This window comes from Brassica oleracea, chromosome C7, assembly GCF_000695525.1.
Source record: "Brassica oleracea var. oleracea cultivar TO1000 chromosome C7, BOL, whole genome shotgun sequence".
Taxonomy (NCBI): Eukaryota; Viridiplantae; Streptophyta; class Magnoliopsida; order Brassicales; family Brassicaceae; genus Brassica; species Brassica oleracea.
In genome coordinates this window covers 39,445,821-39,461,395 of record NC_027754.1, presented here as the reverse complement: position 1 = coordinate 39,461,395, position 15,575 = coordinate 39,445,821, and the positions used below count along the sequence as shown (strand labels likewise).

The window sequence follows — 15,575 nt, the reverse complement described above, 5'->3', positions numbered from 1 at the left end:
ATATATATTAAAGTTTCCACGGTATGGTAAAGCCATATGACTAGAGGATCCGTGGGACGTGAGAGGACTTGCGAGTAAAGTTTGATCGCAGATTAGAGGTCCATCCGAGTACTGGTCGAGTGCCATCCGTCCGACCAGGACATAGAGTGGTCAGCTGCAAAGATGCACGTCTTGACCATGTCTTAATGAAGCTCCAGAAGATATGAGAGTTGCAAGATAACTCAAGTTACAATTCGGCAAGAGTTATTCCTACATCAACGTTCAAGAAGCTCAAAGGACTACAAGTTCAGTCATATGATATGTCAGCCGACTTCTTCACCATGTCTACACAACCAAACGTACATGAAATTCATGTATCAGTTTGGGACGTGCCAATTAAAGGACCAGTTCAAGACTTGGCGCCCATGAAGCTAAACTATCAAATTGTCCAAGCGCCATCTTGAAGAACATACACGGGGGTACAAGTCAGGGGGAGTTCAAGTGTTGTACTCTTTTTCCTTATCCATGGTTTTGTCCCACTGGGTTTTCCTGGAAAGATTTTAATGAGGCAACATTAAGCATGTTACAAGCCCTAAACCGGATGTGTCGATCAAGGAGGAGTGTTATAAACCAAGTGGTGATCGACCCATATCAGACTCAAACCGTCCGGCTCATTCGCTAATGACTTACACATCATCTCTTTTATCTCTTTTATAACAGTTTTTTCTTTTTTTTATGTTTTTCTTGTGTTCTGTGTAATTTTTTTATTTTTTTCATCAACCGTCTATTCTAATTTTAATTATTGGCTGATAAATAAATCTATTAGTGGTGTTCACAGTTTTGAAAGTGTTTAAGGATTACATTAGGTTTGCCTTCTCGGTTTGTGGCAGCATGTGTAACATCTTTAATTCGGTCTAAAGTCAAAGTTTATTTGATCAGTTGTGTAATAATCAAACAAAAACATGTACGGTAAACTATTTTAAATTCAAACAAAACTAAAATTGTAACAATTTGTACAAAGACATTTTCCCCAAAGTTACCAAGACGGAACCCAAAACCCCAATTGAAATGTTCAAGTACACATTTTATATCAAACATAACTCGAAATAACTCAACACTTTCTCAACCTGAAGTACATCTTAAAATTAGTTTGTTCTGGAACAGGCCAGTTATAACATGGAACCCAAATACTTCTTCCATTTCGATATAGATGATGATGTTTTAAAAAGATTATTTTGTTTCAATTTACATAAAATTTTGAGATTTTAAGGTTAATTTTAACTTTATTGAAAAATGTTCAACCAATTATATTTTACAGTTTTTTTATAATTGGTTAATTATATCTTAGAAAAATATAAAATTTTAAATCTTTGTACACTAAGGCAAAACATCAAGTATTATGAAACGGATGAAATACTATTTTATAACCTGATCTATTCATATAGTACTTGGATTTTACATTAGCAAATGATACACATAAATCTTGCAACTCAACACTCATAACATCATCATACGTACTAAGCACATTTACATTTTCAAAATGGCACACCTATACCAGTTTTTAACTAATTACTTCAAACCGTATAGTATTTCATTAATAATTACCTTTAAAATAAACATGAGCAATTATTTTGCTCATTGAGTTCACTTCTCCCTACCCACATAATCGCTACGTACACTACCAGACATTATTCAAAGCCTTGTCAAATGTCAACGGCTGTGGAGTTACCGACAAACTATTTTTCATATGATTATCTACGTACATAAAGGAACTACAACGTGTTGTATAGACTTTATTTTTAATTTTTTTTTCTGCAAAACATGTTGTATAGACATTTAGTTTACACTACTACTTGATAAAAATTGCTTGGAAATAAACAAGAGAACAAAAAAGTGCTCGAAAACAAGGGAACAAAAAAAAACGCTTCAAAGAACAACTAAAAGGCAAAAGGATAGAGACATCTTAGTTAGAAGAGGTAGAAGCCAAACCCTCAATACTAAGCAACTCTTCCCAGAAACCATCGTCCAACTCTCTCTCGACCACCATGTCCTCTTCTTCCTTGACATTCTTCTGCTTTCCATATCCTTGCATCTCTAGAGCCAGAGCTTCCAGCTCCGACACCGAAGAGCCTCTTCCTCTCTCCGCTGCCTCATCCTCAAGCTCCTTAACCCTCATATCTCTCTGCTTAAGTAGCTGATGCAGAAACGAAGGGCTCTGCATCGCTCTAGCCAAGAACGACATCATCTTCCTCTGTTTCTTCTCTGCTCCTTCAATCCTCTGTTCCATTGCTTTGATGTAGCTTTTATTGGTCTCCTGCTGCTGTCTCAGACTCACCAGCTCCATCAACAGCAACTGCTTCTCCTTACGAAGCTCTATGCAAGGATCTTGAATCGATGAGGACGATAAAGCAAAGGAAGCTCTTCTCTTGATGCTCTTCAGTAAATGTCTCTGTCCCAAGAGGAACCCTTCGTTTGCAAACTCCCATCTCTCTGCTTCTATCTTTCTAAAACCCTATAAATAGTTTTCAAAATTGAATTTGAAAATATCTATATGGTTCACTGAATAAATGTGATTAAAAAACAACAATTTATTGGAGAGAGATGTGTGTACTATCAGAAGATATTATAAAGAATGGAACAAGGGGGCAACCTTTAGTGAATAAAAAAAATTATTTCGATGAGATTGATGACTCTTTCTTTGATTATTTTAAGAACCAAGTTGGCAGGAACCAAGACTCTAGAACTTACTAAACTAAGTCGACAGGAACCAAGACTCTAGAACTTACTAAACTAAGTCGACAGGAACCAAGACTCTAGAACTTACTAAACTAAGTCGACAGGAACCAAGACTCTAGAACTTACTAAACTAAGTCGACAGGAACCAAGACTCTAGAACTTACTAAACTAAGTCGACAGGAACCAAGACTCTAGAACTTACTAAACTAAGTCGACAGGAACCAAGACTCTAGAACTTACTAAACTAAGTCGACAGGAACCAAGACTCTAGAACTTACTAATTGCTTTAGAAGCCAAGTTGGTACGAATCCAAGATTCTAGAACTTACTAAAGATATTTCTTCTACTTCCACTACCGCACAGAATCTACATTTTCGATGTTTCTAGAAATAACCAATTATGCAGTAAAAAGATGAATTTCACTAACAGAGTATAAAAACAGAGCATTGCTGTTTTTGTTTTCTTGGGGTCAGAGAAGCTAGACAAAAGAAGAAGACTTACGTAAGTGTTGAGTTGTCTGATGAAACTTGAGAAATTGCTGTGTTTGAAGTGACGAGGGAGCAGAAACTCAGAGAAAGAATGCAAATCCCAGACGACAAAACTAGTGCCTCCTCTGTTCCAAGACACGATGTGGTCCGTGTTTGGATCCTCCACAATCTCGAATGTCTTGATCAGAAACGGAGGCGGTCCTATTTCGTGCAACCCTTCAACTGGTTTTGGTGGTGACACTGGTGGATCACCTTCTTGGACCGGAAACGGATTCATCGATTTAAGAAAATGAAATGATTGTTTGGTATCTAGGATCAATGTTCCAATTAAACCATCTTGGAAACTGTGTGTTTTTTATCGGATTTGAAAGTGAATGATGAAAGTGATTTGATGTTGTGTTGCTGACATATGGTTTAAGAGTTCGTTAATGTCAGTTGGGAAGAGAAGAGAGGAAGATAATATCCACGTAGGCCATGGCGAGGTGGCTTAAATAAGTAGAGTGGAAGAGTGAGTAATAATATTAAATTGAATAAAAAATATATAATTATAGTACTCTTTCTCACTCACTCGACTTTAGAAAATTCGAAAGCTCCGGAATATTAAGAGGAGAAAAGGGTTGGGTTCGAAACTTCTCGAACTTCATGTATTGACGAGGTTTTCACGTGGTGTCCATCATCTTATAGTAGTACTATTTATTAATTAACAATATAAAACTCGACAGCCTTAATGAAATGAGAATTCGCTGATGTGGCAACCGATCGATCCATGTGGACATTTGGTTTGTTTGTCTTAACCGGATGACTAGCAAATAACTTATCAATTAATTCTAGATTGGACGATCAAAACAGTGTCCGGTTTGGAACATGGTTTCTTTTATCATGGCAGCAAAATATAGTAAAAAGAAAGTAGTGTCTATTTATATATTTTTGACCATATAGAACAAATCCTAATTGGTCTGCCTTGACTTTTCCTAGCCACTTTTCCTGATAATCAGATCATTCTCGGACATGTGTTGATCACTGAGAGTGACACTTGTTCAGTTACTCCCGCGGCTTAACATCTGGCTTTCCTTACTCTTAAGCTTATAGTACCAAACCGAATCTTTCACATACTTGTAAGGACCGTGACCCAATATGAAAAAGCCCATTTATTTTTTTTAATTAAAACCTAAAATCTCTTTTTCATTTTATTTTATCCCATATTGGAAGTTTAGAAAACCTTCCTCCATTCTCTTCTCCTATATAAGGAACTCTACCCTTTCTTTTCATTCTCATCAAGTCAAAGTATTTCTTTGCACGTGACGAGTTATTGTTGAATTATCTGACGACCAGTCACTACTGAATTTTTCCGGTGGGATTTTCGGGTGAGCTTCCGGCGAGATTTTTGGGCGAGCTTCCGACAGGATTTCTTAACGAGCTTCCGGTGAATTTTTCTAGTAAGTTTGCCGCCTCCTTATTTCTAGTTTAGAAAATAAGTTATTTTAGGAAAGTTACTATTTTAGGAAAGTTTCTATTTTAGGAAAGTTTCTGTTTAGAGAACGTTACTATTTTTAGAAAGATTCTAGTTTAGGAAAGTTTCCATTTTTAGAAACTTTATTTCCTGAGACTCTGAGCCTAAGCCGTTGATACTCGTGTTGTAGTTGACGTCAGTTGACCATCTTTCGTTGATCATTCCAGCCAGTGACTAAGGTGAGGGTCTTTTCTCGAGCTTCTCTTACACGGCTTAGTACCACGAATAAATATAATTTATTTCTAATGTGTTTCCGTCTGCGTGAAATTGAGTCTGTCATTGCTTGTTTAGTTTGTAGGTTTTTTGCTTAAACTGGAACTAAGGTTATAGATGGTTCAACAATACTTGTTCATTTATAATTGATAATATATATATATATATATATATAGTATATTGATGTGATTTGGATGAAAGCCGACCATGGGTGTATCGGCTGGAGACAGTACATTGGGTGTCGTGTTTGCCACGGCACAGCATAGTCGACCTGTTGTGCCAAGGCGGGGAGGTCAATAAATCGTCTACGGGCGTGTGTTACCGAGCACATATTCGGTGGTGTTTTTGGCCTGTTAGTGGGCAGTTTGTTTGATCTCTAGGTACTTTAGGTACCGTGTTTGCAACGTGTTAGGATTAAATTATATTTATTCGGAGTATGCTGTCCGGGTCCATGGACTTCGGGTTTAGAATCCCATACCTCACTGAGTGACTCCCCTGTTACTCACCCCTCTTTCTTCCCCATTTCAGGTGAGACAGATGAGTATATGTTATTTTGGACAGATTGGTGCTACTGGACTTTTTATTCGGATTTTTATTTGGGCTTTGGGTGAGTGTAATTGGGTATATTGACTTTTATTATACGAGATATTGTTGGTGACCCGTTGTTCTCCATATAGGAGGTGACGGGTGTTATAAATGGTATCAGAGCTGGTTAGCCATCTCGGTTCCGACCCGAGAGGCGTCTTGAGACCTGTCGTGGGCGCAACGAGGACGTTGAGATCTTTGAGAGGGGGTGAATTGTAACATCCCGGGTTGTGATATATGGAAAGGCTTAAGAGAATTGATTTGGCTGTCTATGTCAACAAAGTTGACTTACCTTTTCCGGAGCACATCCTGAAAGAACTCTAGAGTTAAGCGTGCTTGAGCTGGAGTAGTGGAAGAATGGGTGACCTATCGGGAAGTGATTCTCGATAGCGTGCGAGTGAGGCCAAAGCACGGGAAAAAGTCGGGTGGTGATTACAGGGTCAGTAAACAATGATTTCGAGCCTTGGAAAAATTAACGGACCGACCGTCGGACAGGATGAGCCCACGGGCCGAGAGAACGGACGTGGATGTCCCATTAGCTGTGGGTGGTCGGGGCGTTATAATACTATGACAGGTTTTCTTTTTTTTTTCTTAAAAGGACAATAGTAGATATTTATCACCGAATAAATCGAAATTCCAAGATTGAAGACTGGTTATATGAATCAACTATATTTGAATAAAAGATGTTGAAAAAGACAAATGCACTAACGATATTTGCTTAATAGTCGGAGTGATAGAATACAGGAGAGAACCAAGAGTTTATTACAACTAGTGAAAAACGTTACATATATAATTAGAATATGATCTTCATATAAGGAATAGTGTGTATGTCGAACATCTATTCCGTTACACACCCACCCGGATACTTATATTAACTTGTAAGTAAATATCTTAATCGTTTTCTTTAAACCAGAACTAAGGGGGGTGTATTCAATCTAAAATTTGAGGTGATTTGATTTCTAATAAGGTTTTAGACGAAAAAATTGCAGAGAATAAAATGATTTTGGTTAAACCACTCTAGAATATCACCTAAAACTATGAGATTTGAGTTTTAATTTTTTTAACTAAGAAACTCCACCCAGACCCTCTTAAATCACCTGAAAACTTTAAAATTCCACAACTTAAAATATTTTCAATAACAGTGGATTTCAGAGTACTTTATAAAATGTCAAGTTCAATAACAGTAGATTTTAAATGAGATTTAAAATTCACTTTTCAATAACAGTGGATTTGTCATTTTATCACAAATCACCTAAAACTCTCAGTTGAATACACCCCCTAAGTCTTTTTTTTTTTTTTAACAGAGAACTCCTTTTTGAAAGGATTCAATGTTTTTAATTGTCTTTTTTCTAAGACTAGTTAAAAATGTAAAGTTTGCTAAGACTAGTAATTGGATAGATATTGGCATATGCATCACTGAAAGGGCCGTACCTGTTTGACCTATTATTAAGGCCCACAATACAAATATTGGGCCTGCGTAATATCTACCCTAAATTATATAAGGTTTGCCAGAGCCACCCAAGCTAGAAAAATTATCTAAGTTTTTTGTTACCTACATGATCTCTCAACTGTTACCGACTATAGGGTATGACTAGTTTCTCGCTACCAACCGCAAAAGTTGTGTTTGCAACAATCACTCAAACCGTTCTAAACCGTTTCGAACCGCTCTAAATCGTTTTGAACCGTTCTAAACCTCATAAATTCAAAAGCTGGTTCCAGTTAGCGTTTGCGGTTGCAGAAAGATAATTTTTTATTCTTTTTTTCAAAACAATATAAATACAAAAATAAAAATATTCAATACAAATTTTAAATTGAAATTATAAAAATACTAAAATATATCTAATATATTTTAATTAATATTATAAAATTTTAAAATAAAAATATTTTCTATAATTTTTTTTAAAAATTAACTATAACTTTCTAGATATAATTATTATATTTATTATAATATAATGATTTTTGATATTTTTATAATTATATAAAATATAAATATTGTTAATTTATTATTTAACTGCTCCTGCATTTGATAGTTAATCAGTCATAAGTATTCCGCGAATGTTCTAATTTCTAACCGCAGAACCAGTCATACAAATTTCTTAAAACCGCTAGTAACCGCAACCACCCGTATCTGCAAACTCTTACAACCATAACCGCTGCGTTTAAACCAGTCAGACCTGTTACTTTCTAATTCGTGATCCTAATCTGAAAAGTTCGACGCAAAATCAAAAAAAAATATGTGTATGTTTCTATAGAATTATCACAATTTTGGATAGTCTACTACATAACCCACTTAGATGTCCTCCATTCTTTATCAATTAAATATTTTGGATAGAAAATTTTGTTTTCAAAATTTTTTGTTTTAAAAAAAGTAGTTGCCGTTATAGATGTGTTTTTTTAAGAAACTAATTTTTAAAAAGAAAAACAAACAAACGACCAAACAAAACAAACATTTTATCCTACATAGTGTTAGATGTTTACACAAATTTAAATGTGTTATCTTTTCCTTTCTTTTTTTGGTAAAAGCCTTTCAATTAATAAGTGTTATCGAACGTTATAGCCAAGGTCAAATTAGAAAAGTTTTAACACATGTTTCAGAAACAAAACAAAAACGAGTGTTATGTAATGATATGTTGTTGGACTTATCTATGAGAGGCATAAAATATGAACTATGTATATTACTATTACCCTCAGGCTTTTGCTACATCCATTGCTATCTTTTTTTTTGGATCAAAAATCCATTGCTATCTTTTAAATCAAATCCCTTGTGTATTAACCCCTTGTTTTTTTTTTGTAAAATAACCTAACCCTTGTTAAAATGGTGACAATTTAAAGTAAGGAAAAATGATTAATTAATGATTATAATTTATAATTCATAAAAAAGAAAGAAAAAAATATAATTCATTTGGACCTGACATTTGCGTTCCATGTGTATAACTTTGCTTTAATGAGACCACCTGCTTTATCTCCCATGCAGTACATACCGAGACATCACACGATGCCCTCATTCTCTTTTCCAAATTATCCGGTCATAAGAGAGCATAGACCAAAAGCTGGACAATCATATAAGGCAAAACCATAAAACAACAAAACTTTTAAAGCCTAAATAGTAAAAACTTTATCGGTCCTATTCATTTAACTTTACAGAACTACCCAACCGTGTAAAATATAATGTTTTAAACCTAATAAAAACCATGCTGTTTTTTTGTCAACATAAAAACCACACTGTTACTAGTATTTTTTCCAATATATCTCTTAAAACTTTGCAGATAACTACCCAATCATATAACTTTAGTAGGAATCAGTGGGTCCAATGCTCCAATACATGTATTCGGAATCTCCTTTTAGGTTAAAGTAGAAGGGATCTGAAGAAGACTTGTTTACCTCTTAAAATTATGGGATTACAATCGATATTCATTGTAAAACTCATGATATCGATTTCTTCCCTTTCTTTTCTGACCAAGAAGTGCTTGTTGGTCCACTCATTCCGCAGGTAATCATCACACTCGGGCAGTGGTGGATCTAGGCACATTTGTAGTCGGGGGCACCGATACTAAAAACTTTTGCATCATCTTCTCTAAATTAAGAATAGTTAACCAAATAAACTTTAACTATTAAAAAAAGAAATTAGGGGCACTTTTGCATAATCTTCTCTAAATTAAGAATAGTAACCAAATAAACTTTAACTATTAAAGAAAAAATAAAAAAGAGTAAGGGGCACATGACCCCATACCCATGCAACTGTGTCCGCCCCTGCACTCAGGATCGGGTCTACTTTTTAATACAAAAAGTTTTGGATTCAACCGGTTAAAATACCGAGTATTTCATATATATATATAAGTAAACTGGGGCTTAGACTTTGACTATTGTCTATGTTATTATGAAAATATACATTGGTTAGTCCTCAACAGTATTAGTACACATGAATCGACTTCCAGCAGCAACCAAACCATTTGATAGATCTCCCAAAGTGATTTTGTCAGGTAATATCCAATGTCGGAAGAAGAAGGAAAAGAGGTGAAACCACGATTGCTCGACTCCGATGTACTATAGCATCAGTGTATCACTATGATTGGTAATTTGGTACTTTTATATCAAAAATCAACGAAGAGTTGATTTAGTGGTTAAAACTCTTCGATCACTTGTTAAAGAGACTAAACGTAATCGGGTGAACAATCAGTTAACTAAACGAGACTATATTAATTAAACGTAATTTAGTTAATTTTATAAAAACTATGGAAAATATATAAAGTTAAGGAGATAATTGAAAAACATGCAAGTCTAGGTGTATTACGACGTACCGGTGCCAATAGTACATTAAATATTTGGATGTCAACTCTAAAATCTCCTCTCATAGTAAGGTATATATTATTTTAATTTTTTTTTCTAGTTGACTGATGTAAAGTAAGGTACATAAGAGCAGCGTTAACAGGGTTTCTTATGTTGAGTTTTTAATGTTTTTAGGATTAAAAACAAGAAAGAAAATTATGTAAATAGAAAAGAAACGTCTCTTGATTAGGGTTCAGAAGATACGTCTCTACGTGTTGGTAAAATACTCTCCCTCTCGTCTCTGTTCCTCTCTCCCCCACCCCACCGTCTCCAACTACCGTATTGAAATGACCGGCGAATTTTTCTGTGTCTTCACTGTTCCGCTCCGATCTTCATAGATATTCGTCTACCCTGTCAGTTTACTTCATCAAACTAATTAGTTTTGTCTACATAGAGTATAAGCATACGATGACTCTGTTCTGAATCAATTTGATTTTCCAGATTTTTAGGTTTTATTTTGGGGGAATCTCTTTCGAGGGCTTTGCTCTAACATGGTAAGGTATCAGCCATTGATCTGAATTTTTCATTTTTATTATTATTTGAGTCAATTCATTCAGTCTGTTTTTTTTTTAATCTATAGTCGGGAAGAAAGGAGACAATGTTGGATTTGGTTAAGTTTGTGGATAAGGGCGTTCAAGTTAAGCTGACTGGTGGTAGACAAGGTAAAGAAAGAACAGAGCTTTTTTTTTTTTACATGATTCTTGCTTTGAGATTTTGATGCTTGCTTGTTTCATCATGTGTGTGTTTCTTTTTATTGTTTGCAGTCACTGGAACTCTTAAAGGCTACGATCAGTTGCTGAACCTTGTTCTAGATGGGGCGGTGGGGTCTGTTCGAGGTATATCTCTTCTGTTACATCATCGTTATGTGTATGAGAAGAGAGGACCTTGTTCTTTATCTCTTAATCATGTTTGCTATGATATAATTGGGACACTTCTATACTCTTGTTGGGGCCAGAAGCTATGTTGTCTTGTTGTTGGTCTCCATGATTTATACAGTACCATCCTTGTTCTGTGCTTGTATTTCATTTGCAGTTTGAAAGTCATTTAAATCTTCATTAGATATGCTGGAAGTGAGGGGTTTTCATTTGTTTAATCCATGATGTAATATGAAAAGAGATGGTATATATCCATGTTGAAGCTAGAGTTTTGTTTGTCTTCTTGGTTTCTGTGATTCATATGGTAGTACTATAACATTTTGTCTAATGTTTGACCAGATCATGATGATCCGTTGAAGACTACTGATCAGACGAGAGTTCTTGGTCTAATTGTATGACTCACTTACCTTCTCTTTTCACTGTTTATTATGAGTAATTCTATATAATGGGATTAAGAGCGCTCTTACTTCTGGCATCCTCTTACTTGTCATGATGTTCTGTAGTTAAAACCCGTTGATTCTAAACTACTAAGTCTTGTGTATGGTTTCAGGTTTGTCGTGGAACTGCGGTGATGCTCGTCTCACCAACTGATGGAACTGAAGAAATTGCTAACCCGGTGATGCTCGTCTCACCAACTGATGGAACTGTGGTGATGCACCAACCGAAGCAATTACGTTTCCAAACTGCAGTTATCTCTCTCTATTAGTTTAACTTTGGGGTTTAGTGAGCATTTTTTTTTTATGAACCTTTAACTAAGAAACTAGTATTGGAGCACAAAATCAAAACTAAAATTCTTATCAACATTTAATTACTAAAATAATCATTAAGAGACCCTAATGGGGGTTGTGAGTTAATCATGCTCTAAGCGTTTGATTAGAGGCCCTTGGGCTGTGTGTAGTGTTTTTTTTTTCATTATACATTTTGGTTATAATTTTCACTACACGAGCATATAATTTGTCTTGTTCCAAAATAAAGAGAGCATATAATTTGTTGTCTATCTTTGCTTAGGCCTTTAGGGTCATAAAATATTTTTGTAATATTTGGATCGGTGCTGATTGTTTAGCATGCAAATGAAATTTGGTCAGGAAACAGACAAGTCATAAACACATTTGAAGATAGGGACATTCGGTAGGGCCAAATTATTCAAAACTTTTTTTTTGTGCTAAAATTTGGAAATTATTCAAAACTTGAACAAGTAATGAATAAGTTTGGTCAATTAATAATTTACCACGTTCCCATCCAGCTGTGATCGCACTTCATCTTCGTACAAAGAAACGGAAATGCATTAGTCCCAACTATTTAGTATCTTACTTTCCTACCTTTGTATGTTTATGCAAAATGTTAGTATCTGAAGCAAAAGCTTTTGGTCAACTTTGGATTATTTTATATTTGGAACGGTTAATCCGAAGACATTACTGAAGCAACGTTGAGTTTCATGTGTTTGGATCCGTTACCAAAATCAACAGTTAGTTTTTTTTTTGGGTGCAAAATTAACAGTTAGAGAGAAACTTATAATTACATAAAGTAAGAACATACCATAGTTAATTACAAGTGTATAAAGAGGTATAATATTTAACACCGACTAAAGTATTGTGGCCATTCGGTGTTGCTGTATCGTCATCTCCAACTCCTAACGTTAGGCACATTCACGATAGCTTTTCCAAAAATATCCCACATCGCAAAATCGTGTGACGTAAACCTGGTAGAATCTACCTTACTATATGTATATTTGGATATTTATAAATATCAAACATAAAACTAAATACTTAACATTTTTACCCAAAAAACATAATACTAAAATAAGTTAATAACCCATCTGCTAATTGCCAAAGTGTCGGCAGAGCCATACATTATTAAGTGGTGTAGTGAGATGGATGGGAACGATGATGAAGTGAAGTCAGTAGTCGTAGAGTTAGTTAGGGGTAGAAATGGAAGATATGATTGAAAGTGGAAACGTCAGCTTTCTGGCTCTTTGCGTGCTGTGTCGGGACAAGACATGCATCAGACATTCAGACTCATATATGCGTGAGCCGGTGTTTAGTCCATCTTCCATCTCTATTTTCTTACACTCTTGATGTTTCTTTTTATGATATGAAATGAAATATGATAAACTAGATAGAGCATAACACAAAAAATTACGAATATTAAAAAACTTAGGATACCAGGTAGATCTGCGTCCATGATTATATTGGCCTCGTATAGCTGGCCTCAACTCAAAATAATAATTCAGAAAATAAACAACTGGAATAATTACGAGTGGTTCATTTGGTAACTCAGTTTCACTGGGTGATCTATTTTGATAGTACATTGTATTATTTTCTTATAATTATTTATTTACTAATGCACAGTGCACACTATGCTAAAACTACTATAAAAAGAAGAACCCACCTTGGCTCTTCTCCTCACTCCTCACTTACAGCCGCCAAAAAGAAAGAAAAAAAATCCAACAAAAACTTTCCTAAACCGACCGGTCTTCATATGGGAACGGTTGACTACACATTTCCTCAAGGAGCGGACGAGCCGCACCGTCGCCACCACACGGTGGAGGCTCCAGAGCCTCAGCCGTTCTTGAAGTCACTTCAGTACTCAGTGAAGGAGACTCTGTTTCCAGACGATCCTTTCAGACAATTCAAGAACCAGAACGCATCAAGAAAAGTTGTACTAGGCCTCCAATACTTCTTCCCAATATGTGAATGGGCTCCACGCTACAATCTCAAGTTATTCAAATCAGATCTCATAGCCGGTATCACCATCGCTAGCCTAGCCATCCCACAGGGCATTAGTTACGCTAAACTCGCTAACTTGCCTCCCATTCTTGGCCTTTGTAAGCGTTATACCTTCTTCTTTTTTTTTGTTCTGAAAACGGTTATTTGTATTAATCAATTTTATTTTAAAACAAGAAAGAACAAAACAACCTCGGTTCCAGCATTTTATGCTCTTGTCGTCAACTCAAATATATATTCAAAAATATCTAATTATTGTTTCCGTGGCGGTAAGACTCGAGTTTTGTTCCACCATTGGTGTACGCGGTGCTGGGGAGTTCAAGGGATTTGGCGGTGGGGACGACGGCGGTTGGGTCTCTGTTGATGGGTGCGATGCTTAGCAAAGAAGTTAACGCTGAGAAAGATCCTAAGCTCTACCTTCATCTTGCTTTCACAGCCACGTTTTTCGCAGGCGTTCTCGAAGCCTCCCTCGGCATTTTCAGGTCTCGTTTTTAGTTTATTTCCATATTTGTTTTTTACTTAAAATCAGCCTACCTGAAGTTTAGAGTGGGAGTTATATAGGTAGGTAGAAAAGGGTTACTACATGATGAGACTGGCTAACTTGGTCATGATGTGTTAACGAGGCAACCTAATAATTAATAGTCATTAACTACGCAAAAAAAATTAAAAATAATTTGCAGGTTGGGATTCATAGTGGATTTTCTATCGCATGCAACAATAGTGGGATTCATGGGAGGAGCAGCGACGGTGGTGAGCCTGCAACAGCTTAAGGGTATATTTGGACTTAAACATTTCACAGAAGCCACTGATATTATCTCCGTCATGCGTTCCGTCTTCTCCCAAACTCACCAGGTGTCACTAATAATTTTACTTAAACATGTGTTTCTGTTTGTTTATTCCTTACGTTAATTATTCACTAATACATCCAAACATATCATTCCCAATGTCAGTGATTATTCTCCTAATCAAATTAATAATTGTACTTAGACATTATTAAACATGTGTGTTCTGTTTGTTTATTTGTTGTGTAGTGGAGATGGGAGAGTGGCGTTCTCGGCTGTGGTTTCCTTTTCTTCCTTCTTTCCACCAGATATTTCGTAAGTATTATTATTTCTCATTCTACCTTAATAAATCGATTAATCCATTTCTTTTCGACAAGGCGGATTTTAACAAAAACACGTTTCAATGATATTTCGATTCCATTAATCTACTCTTTGTCTTTATCAATCTTTTTCTTACAAAGAATAAATAAGGCATCAAATAATAGAAAATTAAATTTTGTACAATCGAAAACGTAATTAGTTAATGTGTGTTTGTTTTCTGATACCACGTAATTAGCTAATAATGTGTTTTAAATGACGAATTGATTATCAGAGCACGAAGAAACCAAATTTTTTTTGGGTGGCGGCAATGACTCCTTTGACCTCAGTAATTCTTGGAAGCCTCTTGGTTTACTTCACTCACGCTGAGAGACATGGTGTTCAAGTGGTATGTTTTCAATCTAATTATTTTAATATTACAGTAAGAAAACTTCAATTTTTAAGGCCAGGTATGTATACCTTTAGAAATCTGACAAGTTAATATATATACCACATACATTTAACCGAAATATAAAAATGGAAACGTTGGGTAGAATATTATGGGTGGAAGAAAAAGATACAAGAAGCAAGACGTGGGCTTATATGGGTATTTTCAACATTTTTTCATATATTTTGTCCGGATTAGAAATTAAGTGATGATAGAGTAAAGGAAAGATGTATGATTGTACCAGATAGGGAACCTGAAGAAAGGGTTGAATCCACTCTCCTTGTCTGATATGGTCTTTACTTCGCCTTACATGTCGACGGCTGTTAAAACTGGCATCATCACTGGGATCATAGCTCTCGCTGTAAGTCTCATGACTCCTTTTTTTTTTTGATCAACTAGTCTCATGACTCCTAAACACCCTTTTACTCTCATTTTTGCTAGATTTGGAAATGCTGAATATACAATATTATATATAGAACTAGAGACTAGCTATACAAATCCCCTATATATTATTTGAGAAGCATTACAACTTCTTTTTGTAGCCACATGTCTTCACTAGAATGATTCTTAGAATCATTAGAGAAATATGTTGGTCCATCTAATTATATAATAAG

General features: G+C 35.4%; 3 protein-coding genes across 4 annotated transcripts in view; 2 read left to right on the top strand and 1 right to left on the bottom strand.

Moving 5' to 3' along the window:
* Nucleotides 1–1,808: 1,808 nt before the first annotated feature.
* On the bottom strand, nt 1,809–3,699 carry LOC106304295 (heat stress transcription factor A-7a-like). Its single transcript, XM_013740706.1, has 2 exons — nt 3,216–3,699; nt 1,809–2,491 (listed from the first exon to the last, which is right to left on the bottom strand). The coding sequence occupies exons 1-2, from the start codon at nt 3,477–3,479 to the stop codon at nt 1,943–1,945; spliced, it is 813 nt and encodes a 270-aa protein (XP_013596160.1). The 5' UTR covers nt 3,480–3,699; the 3' UTR covers nt 1,809–1,942.
* Nucleotides 3,700–9,838: 6,139 nt separating this feature from the next.
* Nucleotides 9,839–11,327, top strand: LOC106304552 (sm-like protein LSM7; the record flags this gene model as incomplete). Its single annotated transcript, XM_013740951.1, is given in 7 exon segments — nt 9,839–9,868; nt 9,972–10,189; nt 10,278–10,330; nt 10,417–10,498; nt 10,601–10,672; nt 11,051–11,103; nt 11,262–11,327. Coding segments are annotated over 5 exon segments (276 nt in total), but the record flags the coding sequence as incomplete, so codon positions are not given.
* A 1,790-nt stretch (nt 11,328–13,117) lies between these two features.
* Nucleotides 13,118–15,575, top strand: part of LOC106301839 (sulfate transporter 3.1) — a 5,167-nt gene continuing 2,709 nt past the window's right edge. The window contains exons 1-6 of one of the 2 annotated variants that reach the window (XM_013738321.1): nt 13,118–13,535; nt 13,709–13,916; nt 14,115–14,286; nt 14,466–14,531; nt 14,809–14,922; nt 15,206–15,322. In XM_013738321.1, the coding sequence (XP_013593775.1) occupies nt 13,190–13,535; nt 13,709–13,916; nt 14,115–14,286; nt 14,466–14,531; nt 14,809–14,922; nt 15,206–15,322 (1,023 nt within the window). In that variant the 5' untranslated portion in view covers nt 13,118–13,189. The remainder of the gene's footprint in view (nt 13,536–13,708; nt 13,917–14,114; nt 14,287–14,465; nt 14,532–14,808; nt 14,923–15,205; nt 15,323–15,575) is intronic. The other variant, XM_013738322.1, reaches the window with a different exon arrangement.